The sequence below is a fragment of the Trematomus bernacchii genome, unplaced genomic scaffold, assembly GCF_902827165.1.
Source record: "Trematomus bernacchii unplaced genomic scaffold, fTreBer1.1, whole genome shotgun sequence".
Classification (NCBI taxonomy): domain Eukaryota; kingdom Metazoa; phylum Chordata; class Actinopteri; order Perciformes; family Nototheniidae; genus Trematomus; species Trematomus bernacchii.
The window spans coordinates 4,512,046-4,538,738 of NW_022987689.1; the positions used below are offsets into that span (position 1 = coordinate 4,512,046).

At 39.7% G+C, this 26,693-nt stretch overlaps 1 protein-coding gene across 1 annotated transcript in view; it reads right to left on the reverse strand.

Moving 5' to 3' along the window:
* Positions 1-469: 469 nt before the first annotated feature.
* The window catches only part of tnn (tenascin N), a 33,945-nt gene continuing 7,721 nt past the window's right edge, over positions 470-26,693 (reverse strand). Inside the window, exons 2-19 of the mRNA XM_034137157.1 lie at positions 26,433-26,630; positions 25,759-25,959; positions 25,044-25,418; positions 20,754-20,887; positions 20,515-20,644; positions 18,834-19,016; positions 18,445-18,534; positions 11,651-11,914; positions 9,488-9,751; positions 8,507-8,770; positions 6,746-7,009; positions 5,113-5,243; positions 4,395-4,533; positions 3,793-3,944; positions 3,406-3,502; positions 3,157-3,321; positions 2,478-2,641; positions 470-1,188 (exon numbers count right to left, since the gene is read on the reverse strand). Coding sequence (XP_033993048.1) covers positions 1,039-1,188; positions 2,478-2,641; positions 3,157-3,321; positions 3,406-3,502; positions 3,793-3,944; positions 4,395-4,533; positions 5,113-5,243; positions 6,746-7,009; positions 8,507-8,770; positions 9,488-9,751; positions 11,651-11,914; positions 18,445-18,534; positions 18,834-19,016; positions 20,515-20,644; positions 20,754-20,887; positions 25,044-25,418; positions 25,759-25,959; positions 26,433-26,628 — 3,363 coding nt within the window. The 5' untranslated portion in view covers positions 26,629-26,630 and the 3' untranslated portion in view covers positions 470-1,038. The remainder of the gene's footprint in view (positions 1,189-2,477; positions 2,642-3,156; positions 3,322-3,405; positions 3,503-3,792; positions 3,945-4,394; positions 4,534-5,112; positions 5,244-6,745; positions 7,010-8,506; positions 8,771-9,487; positions 9,752-11,650; positions 11,915-18,444; positions 18,535-18,833; positions 19,017-20,514; positions 20,645-20,753; positions 20,888-25,043; positions 25,419-25,758; positions 25,960-26,432; positions 26,631-26,693) is intronic.

Below are 26,693 nucleotides of genomic sequence, written 5' to 3' on the forward strand. Positions count from 1 at the left end.
CTGTCAAATCATCAGAAAAGTTGATTTGTGCGCTCCATCCCTGTCTCGTAAACCAACAGTTTGTAATAAAAGTGTAAAAAATGCAATTATACATGAAGTCAAAGTCAAAGTAGTATTAATAACCTTTGTCAGCTTTCCAGATTGAAAACAAGAGTTTGTTCATTAAGTCCCTCAGGACGGTGCAAACACACTTCATCCATATTGGCGTTTGATGTCGGCACATTGCATTGATTGATATGCGCTGTCGGTATCAGATGAATGTAAAGCAGGAGCAGTATGGTCACTCAGCCTCCATTGTTATTCTCTGGCTCTGTACACACTGATGGGATGTGACAGTGTTTGCGGGGCAGTGACAGCTGAATGTGACACAGCCAGCCAACTTCACCGTCAATAAACTCAGGGCACTAACTCGCTAACTGTTCAGAGCTGATCTTAAAACAAACCACACAAGGCATTTTCGCATGTTTTTTTTTTTACATTTATGTTGTTATGACAGTGCTACTATACACAAGAAAAGCTGCTACTCAAATCTTCATAGGACATCAAATAAACAAATATAATACAAATAACCTGGGCTGCTGCCCGGAGGCCTGTTAAAAAGAAAGTTAATGAAGGAATTGAAGAAAATTAGTTTTTTTCACCTCCCAATTTAACTTAAATCTTCTGTTTCCTGATCCGTAATTGAAGTTAGTACCAGAATCAGTGAAACAGGAGTTTGGAAGAATAACAATTGCAGTATAACTGATAAACTTGTTCAATATTCAGTTCACTCAAAACAACACCAAGGCATTTGTCTTTCCCACAAACACACTAAACCTAGGAATTTCTGATTGATCTCATTGCATACAAACAGATAATAAGTTATTATTCCATATCCGAATTTCTTTCAGTGTGTGTACATATTGTCCAAGAGTTTAGACACATACAGGCATGTGCGGACATAAGTATGAACAAATGTACAGAAACACCCAAGTCTAGCGTGATGCAGGGTTAATGGGACTGGTGATGACTGTTGTGCTTTTAGTGGGAGATGCACTGTTACTTCTTTTGGGGGTTTGTGGCTCTGCTCTTCTCTCTGGCCATCAATGATCGCCTCTTCCTGCTGGACATGGCTCCCAGAGGTCGGATCTTCATCTCTGTGAAGTCCAGGGACACCAGGTGGCCCTTCCACGGCTCCCAGTTCACTCCCTGAGAGCAGATTGAGCGGCAGGAGATTGAAGAAGGGAGTTAAGTATCGGTATACATTGGAGTGATGAAATAGAAGGGAGAGGGGAAATGAGGGGGACAAGAAAAGGGTGAGAGAAATGGGCAGGCGACAATGATAGACAGGCAGAATGACAAACACTATTAAACACCAGCCTCTGGCTTCATTTCATGTAAGTACAAACTTGTTTTGACTGTTATTGCATTTCGCCGACAAACATTGCGGGAGAGATCTGCAGCGGCAATATTATGGATGAAGTCTCGAGCAGAACATTTCCACTGGCATTTTCTTCAGTATCAGACTCCCTTAGACATAATAACTGTTGTTGTTATCCTATCAGCCTGGTAAAAAACACTTATGCTTTATAGCTGGTGTGAGAAATGCGTTTTCTCATCACTGCTGATGGATTCAAGCCATTTGTGCTTCATCTCAACAATCTAAAACAAAACAACTGAGAGAGGGCTGGGGTGAAGTTGTCTTTGATTGCTGACCAGGGAACAGCTTCCCAGTGAGCACGCTTTTTTCAAGTTTCTTTTTGTAAGTATGTTTTGATTGAACATAAATAACAGAGGCTGTTCCATTTTGTATCATGATTAGTTGTATTTGCCGAGCATTATTTAAGCGCTAGCAAATATATTAAGTTGAAATCAGCTGGTTCTGAGTGGTAATTGTTCAACGGCTAAATATATTTCCTTTAGCAGTTAGAGAAATTCACAATTAAAATAGAAGAGAAAAGCACGCCTCTCTATTGAAACCTGCTAAATTAATTAAAAACCGTGCTCGATAAAAATTGGATTTGCTTCATCGACATTTTGAACTGAAAGAGACTCAGAATGGCAAACACAGAAAATAAACAATTAAAAAAAGTCTCCAGTGTAGCTAAACTTTGCAACGCAAATTTGAACTTTATACCTAGAACGAGAAATTAAATCAATTACTGGGGATGGAGTTTAGAAATGAGAGTATAAAGCCTTATTTGAAAGGACCCTTAGACTGTTAACAGGTAACATGGGTATGTTTAAATCTATCATCACATAACATTGTCAGTGCCACCTATTGGTGAGAAGACTCCATTTCATATATTTTCATATTCAGAGTTAACTTCAACACTTTGTCCTTGACAATTTAGCCTACATGAACCCTCCTACTAGCTTTCTAATTTGTCTTTTTTATTACTTTTTCGTCTTTTTAAACCCAAAATGGGCAGATCCACAGTAATGGCAGGATATCACCCTATGAACATCAGTGCAGGAGTGCCTCACTGCTCACTCACCAAACTGTGCCTGCTGTCTCCCCATCTTCCGTTGAGGTTGGCCAGGTGACAGTTCTTGTACCACCAGGCGCCGCGGTGGGTGAGGGCACAGTTGCCAAGGGCGATGTCATTATCGTTATCTATAGTAGTCCAGGGCCGGCCTTGGTGGTAGGTCATAGCGTCACCTGGGGATCATTAGAAATCAAAAATTAATAGAGCCTAAATGTTTATATAATACAGAACAGTCTGTATGCAGTTCAACCTTTCTCTACTAACAGTTATTCTGCTCACTTCCTTTTCTCCCATGAGTTCCCTGATGGAAGAAATGTAATAAAAAGACAGAAATAGAGAGATACAGTATATGTTGTTCCAGCACACTGTGGTATGTTCCCACTCGCTGTGTGTCTGCATCTGTCTGGCTTCAAATCCCACAAAAGCCCTGCCTTCTTTAGACATCACTTTCCCCATATAGCTCATGTCTGTAACTGACAGAATATACACATTTTCTCAAAAAAGATTCCATCTTTTGTTAGTGTGAATAGCTTTCTCAGCACCCCACAGAATAATGGGTGGGGTGCCTACTGCGTGTTCTCTTTCCTTTTTCTATTTGAGGGAAGTGTCTGAGAGAATATACATGTTGTAAGTTCCATATGGTGTCAATTGGTAGTTTGGAAGAGATTTAAGGAGCAAGCTGTCCCACCTGCTGTCCCACTGTATTTGCCGATAGTGAGTCTGAACTTCTGCTTGACCGTTGCAATCTTAAAGTCGTCGTACACAGCATAGGCTCTCTCGGCGCCCAGTCCCAATTCAATCCTCAGCTCATACTGAGTCGGAGTGTTGGTGAGCTCATATATCTTATCCAGACCTGAGGGAACAGCCAGACAAGAGGACATGCTCCATTAATGTTCAGATGTGCATACTTCAATTGCTGCTAAGAACCGGTGCTCACCAATCCAGAACTCCTCTGTCAAGTTGCCAAAGCCGGCTATGCAATGTTTCCAGCGTTTCATAAAGTCCAGCTTGCCGGTGTTACGTCGCTGCAGCACCTGAAAGCAGCAAACACAGGATGTTCACTCATATCTGTTACACAAATCTTTCCAAATGTTTTCTTTGGTTACCATCTCCAACACTAACATTTCAGTAGCTATAACTGGCAACTACTATAATTCATGGCTACTCCGGCTAATTAAAACTGCATTCCTATATAGTTGAGAACACAAATCAAAAACGAAGGATAACTTTTCAGACTTAAACTTTTCTCAGGCTGTGTGACTCGTTGGAACCTTTAATATTGAAATCATATTTATATATTTTGGTAAGTGGAAGTAATTGGTACCAGCCAGCCGCCTCCGTCAGTCTCCATGTCGCAGAAACCCTCAAATGGTTTGGAGCGGTCGTTGTTAAGGTAAAGCGTGTATATGCCACTCTTCTTATTGCCATTCTTCATGACCTGGGTGCAGTCCACAGGGAAGGGGTTCACGAGGCCAACTAGAGAAGACATGTGATGGTGTTGTTAACCCAACTTAAGTACCATTTACATTATTTGTTATGGAAAAAACATGTGTTGTGAGATCACAGTGAACTAGATCTTAATCTTTTGTGGCCATAGAGGTGCAAAGTTGGCATTTGTTCTCGATTTTACGAACATTTGGAATATGACTAGATACAATTGTGATCATTCATGTGATCTAAACATTTTAAAGGTGTACTTATCCTTATACCTGCCCAGAGTATGTCCGTACCAGGACTAAAAAGTGAATACCAATCAGAATAATTGTTTTTTACAAAATGTAGTCTTTGGGCACAAATGGGTAATACCTATTTAATACTCACAATGTGACGTCTCAGAGAAATTGACATAAACTAATAAAAATTCCAATTTCAGAAAAGAGCATCATACACAGAAAGCAGGAGAGACTCAGTGAACTGTGCACAGACCTGTTTTGAAGAAGGTCTCCACCACCTTGCTCCTCTTGCTCCCCCTGTAGGCGATGATGGTGACGATGTATTTCTTCCCCGTCTCCAAACTGGATAAAGCAAAACTGCTCTCGCTGGCCCCAATCTGCTTTTCAACCGTCTGAACACAATACACAATTGCATTTAATCTGACTGAGCTCTCACTTTATGAAAGATGACATTGTCTTAAGCTTCAATAAGACACATGCATTAGGTAGACTCATTTTTAATAATTTTAGGGTATTCAAAACTATTAAGGAAGAGATTATCCTACATGTAGTTTAAATTATTTTGACCACAAGAGGTCAGCGTACTACAGAGCTTAAAATCACTTTTACTGTCGCCTCAGCATGTTTTAAAGAATACAAAATTATGTTGAGCGGATATTTGTTTGCTTGTTAATACAAATATAGAGTTTAAATCAACTTTCTTAAGTTGAATATTGTCATCCACAGTATTCTGAAATTAACTGCAGGTCTGTTTTCATTCAATACAAAATAAAATGTTTTTTTCATCTTCCTATGGTCAAACTCAGCTTTCTAAATGTTTTTTGTAACTCAATGTAACAGTTGTATGACAAATCCCTGTACTTACAGATGTAATTTAATTTTAAATGTTAAACAACCTCAGTTGTAGCATATGTGAATACATTTTGAAGTGGTGTCTACAATTTCTGAGAGAGAAAATATATCTAAGTTACCTCCATGTTGCCTTCCTCATATCTGTAGGTGAGGATGTACCCCTCAATGTCAGCGAGAGGAGGAACCCAGGTCATAAGGGCAGACTCCAGCGACACATCTGTTGCCTTCAGGTCCTTGGGGGCATCAATGTCTGTGGATTTGATGTAAATCAGAGAGAACACGGTTTATTTAATACATCTTTACTGGATTGAACTTTGGTGCTGCTTCTACTTGAGTTTGTTAACAAAAATTCAGGGAAATAATAAACTTAGGAGGGACCCCAAAGGAGAACAGGGTCAAGGTCAAAAACTCATACAATAATATATTATATTCAGAAACCCTCAAATTCTCAGTCTTTTCAGGTAATGAAATTGTAATGGGAGAAAGGTGTTAACAGTGACAGATTTAGGGGTGCCATTGGTGACATCATTTTTTAAAAGCAATGCTGTGAAACACACAGATGTTGGTTTAAGACAGTCTAAACTGACAGATTAATAGTGCCTGTTACTAGGTCCAATAAAATCACAAATGGAGTAACACATTTTATGGGTCCCAGATGATATCTTGTGACACAATGGCTTTCCTATCTGAACCCAGCACGGTGTTGGTCTGTAGCCACTAAAACGTTTCTGAATGACGAGACAAGTTAATAATCCAAAACGCGGCCCTTTTCTGCCTAATTGAAAAGGTTCCCGCTTTCACTTAAAGCTCCCAGGTGATTTTACAGATCATCTGGCTCACACAAAGATACTCTTGTTGTAACCCGTTCACCATGTGCGGCCACTGCTATTTTTACCCCTAAAAGATACCGGACATTCCCAGTGACCTGGCCTCGGCCCCCCGGACACATTTCCAGCCACAGGATGAGTTTTGGTTTCCCCCTCATAGTTTTAAAGTTAAGTGTCAACTGTTTTGGTATTTGTAAGAAATCTACAGTTCAATAAATTAAACTTCTTAGGGGGTAAGAAATGATGTATTGCTGTTTAGTGTAACATCGATCAAAAAAACATTATCAATATTGAATAAATAATACAGCAATGTTCAGTTAATTTGGTTTAGCAGGCATCAACACAATGTGGTAGATTATTATAACTTAGTTTAGTTTTGGGGTTGACATATTAAGCAGTTCATCTAGGTATATGTCTCACAAATGATGTAAGCCCCACAGGTGATTCTCCGTCCCAGGATGCATTCACTGACCTCTGATAACTAACCCTTGACCCCTGTGAATACCAGTGTATCCAGTAATGCCACATCAAACAGTATGCAGCAATCCATAACCCAATGTAATGCTGTTTTCCTCTTACATTAAAATCACCCTATTGGGATGAAAGCTACAACTTTCCTTTATGTGTACACAATGCTGATCCAAGACGGGGACCTGTTACTGCTAAAATGGAATCAACATCACTAAACTAAAGGCCACAAGCAACAGACCAACAATAAATTATTATCTGGACGAGAGCAATATCTGTTTTTTCACAGCAGTTTTTTTAACATTTGTGTTTATGGGCCTTCCACAGCTTTTTAGTATCTATAAACAAGATATTTAAAACACTCCAGGATGTGCATTTTAAGATAGATTGATATTTCAAGAGAGAGGAGGGCTTTGTTGTAACCAAAATAAATCCTGCCTATTGGTAGCGTATTAACCTGTCTCAGCTTTGGTTGAAATCTTGCTGCTGGCTTTGCTCCCCTTGATGGCCCAGATGTAGAGAGTGTAGAGGACACCAGGCCTCAGGCCAGTCAGCCTGTAAGAGCTGCTGTCAGACCCGACTGGGATTTCCTCACTAGAGCCCTCAGAGGAGCTGTAGGTGAGGATGTAGCCATCAATTTCTGCCTGGACTGGATCCCATGACACGCTGAAGCTGGACTCTGTCTCATCTCGGGCTAAGAGGTTAGCAGGAGCATCCAGGTCTAGAGGAAGATGTTAGTGGAGGTGGTTATTATACTACAGATGCAAACTACAAGATGCATTGTAATGAAATCTTCTGGCATGCATTTGCTAACAAACATTAGTTATATAGTGTTAATTACAAGGAGAACAATAATGTGTACTTTCATATATTACATCGTAAAACAAATAAGATACCCTCTACATATATGAGATTGAAATGTTCCTCACTGCCCAAATGATGTGACATTAGAAAAGAAGAGGCAGTAAGCTTGTCAGAGTCAGCATAGGATCAGAGGCTTCTCTGTGCTTGAGCTTACATCAGAGTGTTTATTCATTTTTGACTGCATTGTGTCTCAGAACATGCTGATGATGGTCCAAGAGTTTAGTTGGAGCTCCAAGTTCTGCATATGGAGTCACGGTTATAGCAAGAGCTAAGAAAAAACGTCTAGAGCCCCTATGGTCGAATGAACCTTGCAGCTCATCCAGAAATGTTGAAGGTTTCAGGCAATACCTGGTAGCCAAAGTGTAAGGACTGGGAAAATGGTGATTGTGAGAAAAAAAGCATAAATGTATCCATCCTGGACTCTGGTGCACCTGATGTTGAAAGGAGGAACACTTTGATTGGTCACAACATGTGGCCCTTTGAGTTAGCTAAAAAGGCTTGGTATTGCTGGCCAGACTATTTTAATTCCCAACTCCAAACCAAATGTTTTTCTATCCAATCATAGGTTCTTCACACAATGGACTCTGTTTAATTTCCCTATCATACAAGCAGCTGTGAAAAGCTGTAGTTAGAAGGTGTAGAGTGATGGTGGACACCCGTAGAAAGACGGTGGTCCACAACAGGAGTGAAATAGGCTGTCAAACTATAGGAAAGAAGTCCCTTGATGCTTTAAGTTGTCCTTCTCTGGAAAAGATGTGCAGGCAGCTTCACAAAATATCCAGATAAATTGGGTTTTTACACAAGAGTAAGGACTTAAGAGAAAGACAAAAGCGTAAGAGGGATTGGGTGCAGCAATGTAGACATATGAGTGAATTCTAGGGAGACACCAGTGTAGGGAGATACCAGTCAATCTTCAGCCATTCCTTCATCTGTGGTCACAAACGTTGGCAGATGAGGTTCTTCGAGAGTAGCAGGTAGAGGTGTGAAGATCACTTGGAAATAATGGATTACACCTCTGAGCTGGCACAAGACTATTCAGGAAGAACTGGAGTAAATTATTGAGGAAAAAGGACGTCTGTTCTGCTGTGCTCGCTGTGAAACGCACAAGAAACTGGCAAGTAGATGGATGAAGTGACGGATGAATTCATTTGAAACTTCCTTAAGCCGATTAGTCTACCATATGTGAAACTTTTTTTTCTTTTGGGTTTTAAAATAGAGTTTTTTTGTCTAAATAACTGTATAAAATATGAAGAATACAAAATAAACAGTCCCACAAAAAATAAGTGTGTAGTTCAGTTTAAATGTAGGCATGGCTTTAAGTGGTCAGTATGAAAGAAAATGGTAGATTTGAGACCTGTCTGAGCTTGTGTTGAGGTTTTCTTGCTGGCTTTGCTCCCCTTGATGGCCCAGATGTAGACAGTGTAGAGGACACCAGGCCTCAGGCCAGTCAGCCTGTAAGAGCTGCTGTCAGACCCGACTGGGATTTCCTCACTAGAGCCCTCAGAGGAGCTGTAGGTGAGGATGTAGCCATCAATTTCTGCCTGGACTGGATCCCATGACACGCTGAAGCTGGACTCTGTCTCATCTCGGGCTAAGAGGTTAGCAGGAGCATCCAGGTCTAGAGGAAGATGTTATTGGAGGTGGTTATTATACTACACATGCAAACTAAAGACTCAAGACCAGTCCATAAGGTATTCCAAGACCCGCAGGTTTCATGAAAAACTAAAGCTGGACTCGGATTCCCCTTTTGCCGATAGTTTGTAGTTTACATATAGAGTTGTGGATTATGTAACAGACTAAGGCCTTCCTCATTTGGGCCACTCCTCCGTTTTGCAAGCCGCCATGCAGGCTAGAGTGTCCTGTTTCCTTGCTTAGGGGATCAACAGGTTGTCCAGCCCACCAAACGAGGCGCTTTCAGATGCAGATCCCAAATTGTGTTCATCAATGAAAATTCCCCTGATTTGAGAGGTAATGTTATTTGCATGTCCTTTTTTAAACAAATATTTAAATAATTACCTATTTTATCAGCTAATGATGTAATGATGTCGTAAGGAGTGGTGTCAAATTTCTTAGGTAAATAATCCAACCCCTAATGTCTGTGGCACTCCAGAACTTGAGGTAGGGCAAAGGTAAGGGGGTTGGGATCGGCCTAATTACACATTGGTTGAAAATTATATTCAACAACCAGGTCTAGTAAAAAAAAAAAGTATCTTTGACATTGTTTGAAGGGTCCTCAACATACTATTTCATGTAAATGAGCATTTAATCCCACATTTTAGACAATAGCTAATCAGATAGTTAAGTTATTTGAATTCAAACAGAAAGTCTTTGAGACCTGTCTCCGCTTGTGTGGATATCTTCCTGCTGGGTTTGCTCCCCTTGATGGCCCAGATGTGGACAGTGTAGAGGACCCCAGGTCTGAGGCCAGTCAGCACGTAGGAAGTACTCTCAGACCCGACAGGGATTTCCTCACTCAAGCCCTCAGAGGAGCTGTAGCTTAACATGTAGCCATCGACTTCGGCCTTGGTGTGATCCCAGGACACCCTGAAGCTGGACTCAGTTTCATCTCGGGCCAAGAAGTTAGTAGGGGCATCCAGCTCTACATGGGGAGTTATGGTTAGTTCAGACTACGAAAGAACAACAATATATCAAGTGCAAACATAACAACAACTAAACACAGCTACCTCTTATACATAACATTCAGTTACTTGGTTAGAGGGTAGAAACATCAAACTTGGATAAATGTGTTTGGAGGTGTCTGATGGTCTTTTTTGGGTTCTTCAATCAAAACAAGTGGTTTTCTTATCAAGAATATGAAAAATGTTTTCGAATAATGAATGACTATTCTTTCCTTGTGACAAGTCTTTTCTTTGAGGTCCTGAATCCAAGTTTGACATCACATCTCATTGTTATGTAAGCAGAGCTACTATAAATATACTATAAGCTATGTTAATTAAAGAACATGCAAACTACTATTGCAAAACAAAAGATGGTGACAGAACATTGTTAAAGATAAGAAAAACCTGAACCATTGATGTTGCTTTTCCAAAGCCATCTGGACTCCTTATAATAATACTTACTCTTCCACATGTTTTCCATTTGATAAATCAATAGGGAGTTACAATTGCTAACATCACCAGGAGCAAAGTGAGTTTCAAGCCACTTCAGATATTTGCTTCCTTGAGCACTCCTGCTGGTTGATGTATGAGTGAGCTTATTGAAGCTAACATGTCTGCTTCCCTCATCAAAAGTAACCAGGAAGAACCTGAAAGCTGAACCCTTAATGGAAAAAAATGAAGATGTGTACAAAAACAGAAAAATATGGAAAGATACATCCGATATGTTCAACAAACACAGCAACTAAAAGGAGTTAATATTCCCCATGTGGCCAGAGCAATGGTGGCCTTGCCATAAATCATAAACCTGCAGAAGGGCAAGAGTGAAAAGTCGGAACTCAAAATGTTACAAATTATAAACATATTCATAACAATTAGAGTGGTTTGAGCTGGGAGATTTACATTTAGCTGCTCTCCTTCTTAATCCCTGAGAAACATTTATAATATTGGCATTAAACAATCAAAACAATACAAATGTGAGGAATATATTTGACTCTTTCTCTTTTCTTTACTGCTTAAAGGCTAAGAGTCCTAAACGTTTTCAATTTCTAGAGCAATTTCGAAATACGCCAGTCAGTAATCAAAATCGTGTTTCCTCTGCCTTTCTTTAGAGACAAAAAGGCAAACAGACACCAACAGCTGCTAACCTTCAAAACAGCACAGATGAAGAGCCAGGAGACACGGGAGAAACAACATTCCTGGCTTTGTTAACATAGCAAAATTCACTTAGACTTCTCTAAGACATTCAGCCCCCTGGTAAACTTAACCTACATTCAATGAGGTGTCAAGCCTGATTATGTTTAATAGCCTTTTTCAGGTAAATTCAAGATGTCCTCTTGGCACATTAGCTAAGAGGGGTCAGTGTGCTAAGTGATCATTTGGAAAAAAATAATTTGCTGAAAATCTACAGAAAGAAGATCAAGGTGAAGTGATGAAGAGATACTCGAAATATATTTCCCTCCACTCACAGACTTTAAAGAAGAAAGAAAAGAAAAGGAAGCACGCTGTCTATGAACACTCAAGGTATCTGAGAATCACAGGTCCGTTTGATTTTACATCTACCATTTTCATTTCATTTCATTTCAAACCTTTATTTAACCAGATTGGTCCCATTGAGATCATAGATCTCTTTTTCAAGGGAGACCTGCAGCAAATAGGTTCCACATGAAACATAAAACAATAAAGGACATCATACATTATATTTACAGGTTACCATTGTACCAAAGAGTTAGTATTTTTCTGTTATGCTTGACCTTCCTTGAATTATTTGTAAGATTCATATCAAATACCATACCCTTTTAACGTATTTGTCGAGCATTTATATAAACGTTATATGGATTGATTTTGGAGACACATGAACCAAGGTACCATTCAAAGTTTACCTGTCTCAGCTTCTGTTGAACTCTTCTTGCTGACTTTGTCTCCCTTGAAGGCCCAGATGTAGACGGTGTGGAGAACTCCAGGCTTCAAGCCGACCAGCCTGTACGACGTGCTCTCACGTCCTACTGGGATGTCGCTGCTGGAGCCATCAGCAGAGGTGTAGCTCAACATGTAGCCCTCGATTTCTGCCTGGACACGATCCCATGACACTGTTGCCGTGTCCTCTGTTACTTCAGTGGTGACCAAGTTAGTAGGAGAGTCAATGTCTGAAGAAGAAGAAATAGAAGAAAATGAATAAAAGACAAGCATGCAAGTAACAAAAAAAGTGATTGTTCTTCATCAATCCTTCTATCTAGTCCAGGGGTGTCAAACTCAATTTCATCGCGGGCCACATTAGAATTATGGTTGCGCTCAAAGGGCCGGTGGTAACTTTAAGACTATATAAATATGCATAGATACATATATATAATATAATGTATTATTTAACAATATTTCCTCTGCATTGGATTATTATCGGATAGGGTAATAACTTCCTAATTAACTACGTCTGAAAGCAGAAGTCTAGGGCAAATAATTGCAAGTAATTGCAAGTCTCTTCAGTGTGCATCTCACAAAATGAGATGCATTGTGGGACATGTAGTTTATGGGCAACGTGCTCCTGTAAAGCGGCACGTAACCTTATAATAAACGTATTATATTCTGTGCAAGCTCTTGTGGGCCACATACAATGAGGTGGCGGGCCGGATTTGGCCCCGGGGCCTTGAGTTTGACACCCCTGATCTAGTCCATTCAAATTGGCAGTGGAAACTGTAGAAACTTCACATTTTAGCGTGTTGCTAATGAGGGCATTACTGGATGGACTGGATATTTGTGTTTCCTGGACCAACGAAAAAAAGTAATTTAAGTAAAGATGACTTATTATGACCTAATCATCATCATCATTACAAACAAATAGGTTCTGCTATGTTGGACCCACCCAGTTTAGGGGGAATATTGAGCTTTGTCTTCTTGGCCTTTTGTCGCTCTTTATTCGTTTTTTTCTACACTGTGATCGTTTAGAGGGGTTGCTTTTCTAGTCTTCTTCTTTTGGAAAAGTCTTCACATTCTGCCTTCACATTTAGGGGACCTTACAATAATAAAAATGGGATTAAAGTTTGGGAACAATCGTGATCAAGCTTTAAAAATAAACCTTGATACTGGCTGAAACGAAGAGCGGTCTCCCATGATAGAGTCTAAACATCAACATCACCTGACTTCCTCCTTTGCTTCCCTTATAACAACTGCAGTCACCAGAGGGCTTTGTCAACTAAACATAAACATATGTTGTGAGCTGAAAGACTCAAGGCATTTCTTTAGAGGACAGTCTCGACAAACCCAGGATGCGTTTATTTAAATAGCATGGGGCAGGATGAGAATCGTATAATGTAGAGTATGAATATCATTAAATTGCTGTGTTTGGAAGTGATGTGAGTTAAATAGAGAATCAGCATTGTTTGTCAAGAATGAACTATAAAACACTTTGAATATATTTCACTGATTGCTGTTTTCTTTTGTAATCATCTGACTGAGAGTGTTTACAGTAAGTCTGTTATCCATATACTGTTTTTGTATAGCTACTGTGAATGACAAAGGACCCAACGTCTCAGAGAAAGAGCTCTGTGGAGAACGTTACTAACACACAACCCATGGTTTGGTCCTGATCATTGAGCTCCACAGGATGAGCTGCAGAGGGATGACACTGGAGAGCCTCTGTTACCAAGGTCAGTAAGCTCGAGGAATCACAGGAGACATATGGGTGCGCAGACGGAGCAGTTGGTGGTGCATGGGTGTTAGTCTGCCGAGGGAATGTCGATGAAAGCAAAGTGAGAGAGCAGCAAAGAAAGGGAAGGAGACAGCAAATAAAAGAGTCACAGAGGCATAGAAAGAGAGACACAGAGGAAGTGAAGGGAAATGTAAAAGCAATCATCATTTAGGATGATTCCTCTGTGGCAGCGGCTCAGTGGAGGTCAGTCTTGTGTCAGTGCGCAGTCTGCATCATGAAAATTGATTAATGATGCTTCCAGGAGAAGAAAGGAACCACGCAGCTGTCTAACTCTATACCCCCTCTCTGTCTCTCTTCTCCCGTTGTCACTTTTCCGTCCTTGTGGCTGCACTGCTTGACAGTTTGTCATGAGCTTAACCACAGAAAGAATTTATAATAGCTCCATTTTATTAGGGTTTTCCCGCAAGGCCAAGAAAATGAGAGGTCAATCAGTAGTCAAAGCACCTTGAGTGCTACCAATGGTGCTCAGCAAGCGCCTGAAACTACATGTGCAAATTGCCAAGCATATTAGGCATCCATCTAAATGTTTAGTTTATTGGAATACTATACTTTAATAACGTGTTCTAAATCAATCTAACATCTATCACATGTTTTTTGGTCTGTTGCGATCACACTTTTTCCGTTTTATACGAATATTTTATTGAGGAACTTATTAAAAAGTTGTGTTTTGTTTCAATAGCTTCCATGTCATGTGACCAAGTGCTGGATCGGTAGAACGCACTCCTTTTCATCTTATTTTCATTGGACTTGCTGTCTGTATATTGTTAAAATATACACATTTGTGGCAGGCTGAATGTTTACACAGACTGTGTGCTTTTTACTATTACACCTCATAATTTCACACACCAGAACTGTGAGTATGAAACACAAACAGGAGCATAGGCCACCAGGCAGATTTTATTGGCAAGTTGAAATTTTGGCAGAAACTGCAAAGTAGTTTTCACACATTCTAGTAGAAATGTAATTTCAGTGGCACTAGCAGTAGGTTAGAAAGAAATGCACATGCACAGTCCAATAGGCAAGTTGTTGGGTGAGGTAGGGCAAAACCTAGCCGCTTCATGTGCCATGTCCAAAAGAAAAAGAGTTTAAACACCATAAAATATTGCCTCCAACCTCTATCGTGGTACTGTTTTTCTATGCAGCCAGTCATCCATCAGAGCTTTCTGGCTATAATCCACAGTGAAGGAAACACAACACTGAAAACAGCAGACCGCTTTGACAACCAATACATTGTAACATTTGTACCACAAACACTGATTTTCTACAGTCAGTCAGAAGAGAATGAACTCTGCTTTTTATTTTGTAACTTTAAAACCAAAGCGATGCAATAGATGTAATCTTATCCAATACAAGTTAGTGTTATTTTGCGTTTTATCCGTCTCTACAAATTAACTTAAATTAGATTTTTAAGTAACCATCTAAATAAAGTGTGTACATAATGCCTTGTTCTCCTTCAAAGTAAATGTTTGCCTCTTTGTTGTGAAAACAAAGTTTTGTAAAAAACAAAAAACAAACAAACAAATTAACAAGACAAACATGTCGCTGATGACGATGACCTAATATTTTATTTATAAGGGAAATGTATGCTAGAGGGGGTAGGACCAGAAACGTTTTTTTAAGCTTCTTCTTGCCCCTGTTGAACATGACAGAGACTATTTGAGAATGTCTTTTTTTTTTTTTGAGAAAAAGAAAAAAAAAAGAATATATATATATATTATTATTATTGTTGTATGTTTTGTTTCTGACATGTTCAATAAATTGACTAAAAATTGATATATTCTATATGCTGTTACTGTAGATCTTTTTCCAAGCACAGCTGCTTTCTACTTGCATTTGCTCTCGAACAGTGTGTGATGGATTGAGTTTCTCCAGACGTTGTACTTCACTAGCTGCGCAGCGACAGTGGCTACCGGGCTGCAGCACACGAGCTGGGGCTTTGGTGATTTGGAAAACAGCTTATCCATTATGGCATGTTCAGCAGAGGCATTGACCACAAGGCGCAGTAACAGGCTGTCTTTCATCATTTACAGCCTCACCGTACTTTAGAGCCATGTGGGTCGGCGGATGTCGCCAAGAGGAAATTATGAGTCAATAGGTGCCATTCTTTTAGACACGACAGTATTTCAGGTGTTACTTATGTTTTGATGGTGAGCCCTCTGGCTCCTACATGCTTTTCATGGTTGTCCAACAATTTATTTGTACTATAAGCAGCTATTCATTCTTTTCGACAGAACTGATCTGTTTATTTCACCACATCTAGAGGTAGAAGTACCATAGGCATGCCATTTTCACAGTTTTGAGAAATTACACCATTAGTTTTTCATCATTAGAGGGTTTTTTTCAAATGCAGATGTACTTGCTGTCTACTTACCTAAATGTATTAATATATAAATACCAATGAGCTGTATTACAGTAACCATAAATAAATGCAAAAATGGTATTTAATCCTCCAAATGCCAATAAAAGAGAACAGTATATCTGATGTGCCTTGGCCTTGTTGCTACATACACACACGAACAGGCCAATAGAGCTGTCTCTTTTAACACCAATATAATGAAACAACAAAAAAGGGTCATACTGTAGTTTATTATCTCCATCAAATGTCTCTTCTCACATTTTCCCTTGTCATTTTCTTTTACTGTACAGAGAAAATGCTGATAGACAAGTCTGAGCAGACTAGTATGTTAATATCATAACATACCCAGTCTGAGCAGACCTGTGAATCCCATTGGGCCATATGGGTTTCTTTAATATGTCCTGATAACATAAAGACTAAACATTCCTCTCGTCTAAAGCCGAGTCCATCTGCTTTTGGTTATATGTGCCTTGGTGGCTACTTTATTGAATCAGAATCAGCAGTAGCAGCCGTGGTATGTTGTGTTTTACGCCTTATGAACTTTTGGCAGGTTAGTGAGTGTGAAATGTGTGTTTCAAGTTTGACTCTGGGGTTCTCCTTTACTGATGGCAGTAAAGAGGAGAGGATGATTTATAGAACCACATTAGATGCACATATGTGAATCAGGCAAGCCGTAAATATTTAATGTAGAGCCATTCCCTTACTACAAACAATTCACGATACCAAGGCCATAATGAGCACCCTTAATAGCGTTGTAAATATAACATGTGTTCAGGTTTCAAATAACTTTGTCATATTGAAGAAACAACATAAGTGCATTTCCACATTGTCACATTAAATACATTTAAGTGGTTATTTATTACGTTTTAGGAGAAGCAAAGTCCGAAAAGACTTAAACAGGCAGATAAAGGAAATAAAATGGAGTAAGAGAGAAGCTATAGAAAAGACTTTCCACAGTATTCAGTTATATCCTCTGTGGACAAAGCTCAGCTTCATTTAATAACAGTAGCTACACATTAATGCATTATGCTTTGCTATATAATGTCACTGAAATCGTCTCTCTGGGACTCATTCATTTTCATATTCTGTCTTAGTCTTGCTCTTGATTAACCATCATTTCTTGCTGTAACTACCATTTATTGTCTTCTTTACTTAACTGCTTTTGCTCTCTTTTACACAAATTCCTCATCTTCCTTGTATCTCTCCTTGAATCCAACCACACTGGCCCATGGCAAACAGCATGTTCGGGGAAATAAATAGGTGAGTGTGGTTCCTGAAACTAGCGCATCCTCGCAGGCAAGCAGAGCCGAGGACTATCCTCCTCAATCACCTCTAAGCCTTTTCATGCAACAGCTAAAATGAGGGATTGTAGCTACTGGAGTGGAGACAAGCCTCTCTCTGTCTGGTGTAGATTAGCACACACGCAGGCACGCAAACACACACACACACACACACACACACACACACACACACACACACACACACACACACACACACACACACACACACACACACACACACACACACACACAATTATGACACAAGTAGGTAGCACACTCACACAGGGGAAGATTAGCAGTGACAGGGGCCCTTGACTACCTGGCTGGCTGCAAAAGAGCAAGGTGAGTCTTGAAAATACCAAGCTAGCTCTGATGACTAAAAACCATTAAATTGGCTGCCTTAGGGTCTAAAAACCGAAGAGCCATCGACCTGGAGACTGCTTTTGAACCGAGTAAGCTCTGAAAGTGAATGAGAATGAAGAAAGAGGGGAAAAAAGTAAGAAAACGTTTCAAAAAAGTAAAAAGTATTGAACAGAATATTGTGAGAAACTGAAAACCTGTTGTGCCGTTATGGACAATTGTATTGTCACTTAAACAATATCCATAGAAAAACTGAATGACAGGACCAGCTGTTAAAGTAAAGCTGTACAATTAATTCCTCCACATGTCCTGAAAAACCAAATACTAAACTAAAGGCATAAAACGTAATACCTTACCGCTAGAATCCAACATTACCATATGGAATCTGTAAATGATGGACCTTCAAACCACGAACATCAGGGTAGTCGTAACATCGTTGATCTCATGTTTCGTCTTGGTGTTAGGCTCACCACAGCCATTAAGACCTGTCCAGGTTATGAGCCTGTAAATTCTTGCCCTCCGTCATTAACCCAAGATCACGCTTCTTGCTTGCTGTCATCATTACGTCATTATCATTGGCTGTGCATCAATGGTAATACCAGGTTGTATCATATCGCATTTCAGCATTGAGAATGACAGATTATGTGTTTTTCCTATTACGTTCAAACCACTAAGGAATTACCAATTGCTTGACAAGAACTAAGAGCTGTATTTGATGCTTTGCCCAATGCAGAAGTGGAATATGGATGTCCTCACTTTTTCTTTAATGTGTTTCAGATCCACAAGTGGCTGATCCTTCATTTTAAGTGTCATCCAATTCAGACACTTGGTGTAAGCACTAACGCAAATCCCTGCAATTTCCATTCAGCAGTAGACAATTGATCCCATTTTGTGCTTACTGATAACTTACATACATCATTTGCACTCAGTAACAGATTAGGGTAAATGGATCATGGAGGGCGATGTGTTGACACTGACCTGTGGCTCCCGTGACGGAGGAAGGTTTTCCCTCAGAGGTTCCTTTGATGGCCTGCACTGATATCTGGTACTCTGTTCCTGGAAACAGACCTGCAGGAAGAAAAACATTTTTAGGGTAGATGCAAACACTAACGAAAACAAAACAGACAAAAAGGAACTGCATAATTAAAAGGGGAATAATATCAGTTAGAGTATACATTGCTTTCATATTTCTGCATAGGATGATAGGAGAATATTGAGAGGTAAATGATCATCTAATTTTGGGGCAAACACAGCTAATGCACAGCCTCCCTTCCTTTAGGGCAGATATTTAATAACATCCAGCTAGCCAACCCTAGAGACTTAAGTCTTGTGTTCAAACTTGTTTCTCTGTCTGTTACAACACTTACCGACAATAGTGTGTTTGGTGCGCGCCTCTTGGCTCCTCTTGACGTTAAGCTCCTCCTCCTGTCCTGCTGGGTTGATGTGTGTGAGCCTGAAGTGATCCACCTCAGAACGCGGGTTCTTCCAGTCCACCTTGATGGAGACTTCTGTCTGGCCAAGAACTCTGATACCATCAACAGTGGAGACATCTGAGAAGGATACAAGTGTTGAACAGCAAGGTGGAACAGGGAGTTCAGACGTGACCCTTACACTGGAAAGCTTAAATTAAAACCCCTGTAATCACAAGCATCTGTTTTACTATACTCCCATGTCCATGAGCAAGATGATGAATCCCTTTTACCCTGAAATGAGACCTTTCTAAGGAGAGAGCCATTCAGGATGTTTTGCCATCAGGAAAATGTAATAACAAAACGTAATATTAGAACATTTGTACATGGCTATATAAAAAGAAATCACACCTTGTCCTACAGAATTCTGTGGACAGTGTCTGCCCTTAATGGCATGAAAAGTGCACACTATAGTCTCTGTATGAATAATCAAATACTAGCACATTTATATAATGTTGAACCGGAGACATTCTAAATTATATAGAAAAAGTATGTTAGTAATGCTCATTGTACATGATATACACAATACCCTCCTCTATGATGCTGTGACTCAGACGTACTATACTAACTGTAACATTCTTAGACCGGAGTATTTGCAAAAGATTAGGAGCATTAAAGGCTTTTTCACACATATGCCATTAGATAAATATATCTGAAAAACAAAGGTTCCATTTATGATATTAACATACCCAGGAGGGATGTCAAAATCATAGCATATGGTGAAAATAGACAGAACAAAGTGACGAAAAATTGAACCAAATGAAAAGGGTTAGACTTTTTTTTTCATGCCAGCTATTGGTTTTTTTTAAAGGAAAAAGAAAAACATTCACTTGAATCCCTCTTTTGAAGTAGACCATCGTTTGAAGTTGAAAACTATGCAACCAGTCTGCCTCATGCTGTGTACTCACAGAACCATAAGCCAGATGAGGTCGTGTTTTCTCATGCCCATTTGGGAATGCTGTGCTCTGTGAGGTTTTTTTTTTAATGGCTAACCAGGCTAACCACACATCAGAGTCAAACTCAATCTCTCCCTCTGTCCATCTGTCTGCCCACCAATCCGGTCTAGTAAACTGTTGCTCTTCACATCTGTCTCCAGCACATCTGTGATCAAGTCCGATTTCCATTAAACACATCCGTGTAGCCATTTCCTTGTAATTACCTTTACATTTAATGATGAACAAACCAATGCTTAATGAAACACTTTGTAATGACAGGCTTTAGCTTGTCCATTGCTTTCCAGCAAAACATTTCCGTGAAAGACATTTACGGTAGGTTTAAATACAGGAAACTTCCCATCTTGCACAAATCACTGCAAGTTGTTTAGCATAAAGGGAACAGACTGTCTTGCCGAGTAACTCTAGAAAATCTTAATCTACCCTGGCACATCAGTTTTTAATGGGTCACATACTGTATGACTTTAATGCTACACCACAGACACATTTAAAGGGCAACATGTTGCATCCAGCCCTGTTCTACTTCATCAGTCATGGATCTCAATCTGTGTCATGCTCATTTAATCAAAAGCCATTTTAAGGCCCCAATGTTGTTTTTCAGATGTACTCCGCTGTACTGTGCTTACCTGTGGTAGCCTCGACCTTGTCTGCTTCACTTTGGATTTCTTTGATGACGGCATAAACTTGGACAATGTAAGTGACCCCGGGACTCAACCCTGTAATAAGGTGGGAGTTCTCTGCGTTGGGAACCTTAACCTAAGATACAGTGGGTTGAAGCAAAGGTGTTATAAAAGCGATAAAATATGGTTATATGCAACTGCATTTATTTGACAAAGCTACACAGATAAAGAAAAAAAGAACATACTTGCTTCAGGGCACTCTCATCATCTTTGGGATGATATGTCAGAATGTAATACTCTGCCCCGCGAACTGACTCCCACTCAACCAGGAGAGAGACGTCTGTCACCTGGACCAGCCGCAGACCCTGAGGGCCGAGGACTGACAGAGGGAGACACAGAAAGAAAAGGACACAGAGAGAAAGGGATTAACAGAGGTACCACATTTTAATGCACTGTTCTATCACTTTGATCACATCTTTGACTGCTTCACTGTAAACCTTTTCTCTTCTGTAATTTTCTCTATAACACCTGAAGTCAATTTATTTTATCATATAAAATCAGTATGAGAAAAAGTGGCGAAAAAAAGCTATAATGCAATTGCAAGCAAAAATAATTATGTTTTAGTTTTAATTCATATTTATTTTAAACAGTACGAGATATAAATCCCCATACCTGTTTATCAAACTACAACAAACAATTCAACAATATTAACATTTTATTAGGAGAAAATATATATTTTTTAATATTTTTTACATTTAGGCCCATTTAATACATTTCTGCTGAACTTTCTTTACATATGTCAACTTTATTTAATCTCAACATCTACAACCTGCTTAATAAATATTATAGGTAAAATATCTCATAAACAACTATTTGGTTTCTGGTCACAGTTTGATCCATATTCACTGGTTAGACAGTGCATGCTTTACATACACATTTAAATCTCTACAATTATAATTAAAGGTGGGGTAGGTAAGTTTGAGAAACCGGCTCGAGATACACTTTTTGTTATATTCCATGGAATGCTCTTAACATCCCGATAGCAATGAATATCTTAAGTGCTTTGACAAAAAATCCATTAAAAAATGTCATCTGTGGAAGCCGTAATACTGTAAAAAGCACGACCAATCATTTTAGCCGGCCCGGCTAAAATAACTGGATGGCCTACCTGCCTGTCAGCCTTCCATCTGTGCACAAACTTATCTCGTGCCCTCATTGGTCATGTGCGCGTTCGTGTGTGTTGGAGGAGGGGCTCTGTAAGGAAGTGGCAGATTTTTTCCGGCTGTGTATTTTCAAATTCTAGCGCACTCGAGCTGGTTTCTCCAAAATGACCTACCCCAGCTTTAAAGCAAGAAATCATGAACCAGAAACAAGCAATGCATTTTACGGAATTTCTTTTTTTAAATTTGTTATCTGAGATAATCAGAGGAAAAATATAAATGTTCAGTGGTTATACAAGGCCAAAGAGAAGGTGATGATGGAAAAACATATGGCAGGGTGCAAATAACATCGTATTAAACTACGGTGGAGTATAATATAGAAAAAAGCTGCCAAAAACAGGAGACAGCGAGTCAGCAGAGTTGGAGAGTGAGGCTTTCCACAAACAAGTGAATGGGTGTTGAAGGAAGCAACCATAACTTTGGCAAGGAAGGATTTCACATCAAGTTCAAATGCCATTCCAAAAGCAAAGTCAGGAAGCCAAATGTTTTTTTTTCTCAAACGTAGCAATCCTTTCCATCCAGTAGCAGTTAATATCCCCCTGTCGCTACTTTAGACTCGACTATCAACAGGTTTTACACTAGAATAATATTTAAGAACAGCTGGGGAGGATAAATTAACATATTAAGATTGCGAAAAGTGGAAACTAATAGTGATTTGTGTCTTCTTTGAGGAAAAAATATTGAAATAACATGTTTGTACTTCTTATAAAGGCTATAAATCTGCAACAAGTGAGCACTAAGGAAGTATCACTGTCAATATTGTTCGGGACAAATTAAATAGGAGTTCACTCAACTGGAACTTTGTGTACTATTAGCTTTTGCTTCTGTTTGTAAATATTCGACACTTCTCTGAGAAACTTCCTTTATCCACAGAAGAACTCAGAAAAGTTGCCAAATATGGTTTTGAGTTGAGGACATAACTCAAAGGGTACATTATGTTGACTTTAATCTCTTTTTTTTGAGACAGTCAAAGGAGCCACTGTAAGAATCGTAAATCCAAAGCATCTGCATTGTGTTGAAATAGCTCTCCAGAATTGACTCTCTTCACTTGACTCAAAGCGCTGATAATCTCAACCGCTTTGTGTCTAGATTATGTCATTGGAGGAGGTTGCTATACTTTTCACTTTTCAACTCTAATGTGATGGATAGAGTTTTAGCGACAAAAACTAATATTTTCATTGTCAGATCACCACTGATTCTCTAAACCTGCATCTGCCTTCAATTGTGGCGAGAAAAAAATAATAATGTTGAAGCTATATTAACATTGACGGCAAGGAACTACCGCTGCTTTACCGGAGGTTAGTATTTTTCAATCCACACTTCAAAAGTCATGTCTCACCTATGGAGCAGATTGACATCCATCATCCTGGTGCTAAAATGGCAAGTAGCCAAATAAAACAAAGAATGTCTCTTCTTCCCCTGTGGCGTATTACCACTATTATTACATAAGCTAAAAACAACACTATGTATATATTTTTTCTTACCACCCACTTTCTCTTCCTCCCTGACTTTTCCTCTCACACGGGGCCATTATTAATGTTGGACTCCATTCAACATCACCTACACATGAGCCTGCCTTTGCTGAGCGAAACACAGCTTGACGAAACTAAATCACCATGAAGAGTTTGACATAGCTGACCTGGCGGCTAACACGAAGACTGTGGTTCAGGAACTGAAATTGGTTGTTGAGCTTTTCTTGTGGTCAATCCACGTGTAGCTTACATTAAAATCTCCTGCTTAAAGTATGTGCTCCGAGTTAAATGAAGAGGATAAAACGCCATAGACACATTACCAAACATTTCCAGTCCCAAAGATGAACACTTAAAAAAGCTACATTTTGAGCTAAACACCTGAGGCTGATTCTTCAAGAAATCTTTAGAAATGGCTGTCACAGAATGAATGAACTGAGCAGATTGAACTGACCTGGCTGCTGCTGTGCACCTTTCTGCTTGCCTGGCCTTAAATTGCCATAAAATGCAATTTCGCACTCTGCTCCTGAGGCAGTACAGTAATAGCGTTTTGGTAAACAGTGCGTTAAGCAGGAAAGGTGATCATTCTTCATGGGGGTCACTGCAAGGTGGCAGTCAAGAAAGACTGATGGGTGTTCCTATTTTACAGCGGTAGTACAATACAAATTGTGACCTCATGTCATATGTTGTCTAGAGGCCATAGCTGTCAGGGGTCACAGGGTCAGCCCACTGGAAAGGCCCCATCAGCTGCTCTATCTGAAATAACTGTTGGGGAGATGCTTTAAATTCCCCACAACTAGGTCACCGTGGCCATCATAATGACTTGCTTTAGTTTAGGTCACCATTTATTACAAATTAAGTAGGACAGAAATGTCGCCAAGAAGACCGCTCTTAAGGGAGCTCAACGAGTTATAAATGATTATATATTTGAAAAGTCAACAGAATTAAAAGCCTCATAAGATAAGAAAGAGTTGGTTGAGAAAACAGTTGTAACCCATGTCATTGGTACAGGAGAGTTCAAATTCAGCGTTGCAAGGTGACACATTCTACATGTCACATGATAAAAACGGATGAAAAAAATATAATAAATGGTCGATGAATCCCATTTACTTTGGTTTTAGGGCCCTGGTATAGTTTATGCTAGCTCACTGTCACACTGCCATGGCTTACTGTGATGCACAGCCATTATCAAGGTATTAGTACCCTTTTGCTTTTCATGATAAATGTTCTTTTAAAGAAAAATACCTTTTGCAGTTGAATAACCAAGGATGGTGCAGCATGAATTACACAGAATAAAGCAGATACATTGAAATAAGCATGAATTGATTGCTCTTAGTCCCATACATGTATTCAGTGTCCTACTAAAAGTTTTCATTAAATGATATAGGAAGGAAATGATCTGAAGGTGAACTGGGCTTTAAGGGCAAGTCTTGTATTTTTTATGGTCCCAGAGCTCCTTGTAGCATCTGTGTTTTCCATAAGATGGCAGTTAACATTCACAGCTTAATGTCAGCAGAGCCATAGTGGTGACTAAATAAAAAGACGAGGTGTGAATGCTAATCCTCAGAAGAGAAACAGATCAAAACCTGGGTCATTAAACTACACCCTACATCTATAAATCACCCAGAAAAAAGGTTATAGTGGAACATGCTTACTCAGATGCAATTCATTTCTATGGGACATTGAACAAAACAGGTACGAATTATCTTGAAACACTGATAGGTTCTGAGTAAAAGTCTTTTGAATATCAAATCTAAATCTAACTTCACCATGGCAATGTTAACTAGTTCACAAATTTACTCACAGCCTTAAAGAATTTGTGTTGCTAGGCATTTTAATAGCTTACCTAATGAGCAGTCTTCGCCATAAAAGCCTTCTTCACAGATGCACTGGCCATCCACACACTGGCCGTTACCAATGCAGTCGTTGGGACACTTCTGGACGCTGCAATCCTCGCCGGTGAAGTGTGGGAAACACACACATTTGCCATCCACACATTGCCCTTTGTCGTTGCAATCGTCTGGACATATCAGCTGGCTACAGTCCTCGCCTGTGTAGCCCTGAAGGCACACACACTTCCTATCCACACATCGACCGTTGTCATTGCACTCGTCAGGGCAGGAGGACACGGAGCAGTCTGGGCCTTCCCATCCTGGGTTACAGAGGCAGCTGCAGGTCTCCGGTTGGTAGGTACCATGCCCACTACAGCTTGTGTCCACTCCTTGAGAAAGAGAAGAGTGATACAAAAGTATACATCTAAGTAGGCTACATTTATCCTCAAGAACTGTACTTAAAGCTTTTTGTTACATTTGTTGAAAAATATTTTACATCCTGACAACAATCAATAAATCAGATCCTCCTAAGAACTATGTAGGCCTAAAAAACTCTTAGTATTACTTATGTAAAATCTTGAATGCAGGAATGTACTTATTTCTATATGGTAATGGTACTTTTACTTAAGGTAGTGAGTATACTTCTTCCTCCATGGACTATAGCTTGTGGGTCAATATTTGTAGGTTGTGGACCTTTTGTATACAGTCTATGGATGTGGCACCGCTTACCTGCGGCTCCACCACCTCCACAACATCCCTGGGTACAGGCGGTCTTTAGGTAGGTGACTTCTTCCTCCAGCCCATTGACTCTGTACAAAAGTGACTTGAAGCTTTCAGAATCCTCACAGTCACACTTTGGTGTCTGCAGCCTGATGTTGTGTCTGAAGGTGATGTCGTTCTCCCCATTAGAAGTGGTCTCAGTCTGCAGACCTACAGACGTACATATATTCAATACTTTAGATACTACTTTTGGTCACAATCCTTACACACAATGATACGGTTTATTTAACACAATATTCATTTCTGGATTAAATATCTATATAGCCATCATGTGCTACTGACAACATTGAAAGTGGAAAAAAAGATACCTAAAAAGGTCAACCTAAACTTTTTACGTAATAAGTGTGAGGTACAATAATGCGGGTAGTCTGACCTATATAAAATTACAAAAATAAAACATATTGTTTCCCAATGAAATCCATGAAATCCATATCCTTGTGTTGAAAGGGTTTAGGTTCTTATCATATTTCTTACAAAAACAGTTTCTTCAGCTCTTGTTGTTTACAGACTTTCATCCAATTCACTTAGCTTTCTGCATACACACTCATACACCACTCATGTTCTTTCAGTAATTATTCTCAGTTGCATACTTTCTCGCTCTAATTCTTATTATTGTTTATGACCTGTTTCGTCCTGGGCTGGCAGGCTCTCAAGTTTACAACTGGAAGTCCCAGGGATGTCAATTTTATAGACGTGGCTGAAGGTGACCCCCTGCTCTGGAGCTGAGGGGCCGGGGTGGTGAGTGGCGGAGCTGAAGTGTGACACAGTGCAGAGCGTCACCAGCAGGCACAGGGCCCGCCACAGGAGACTGGAAGTCATGGCTAGAGGACGAGATAAGAGCATAACATTTTTTAGTTTTTCACACCTATCTATTTTTGTGTTGT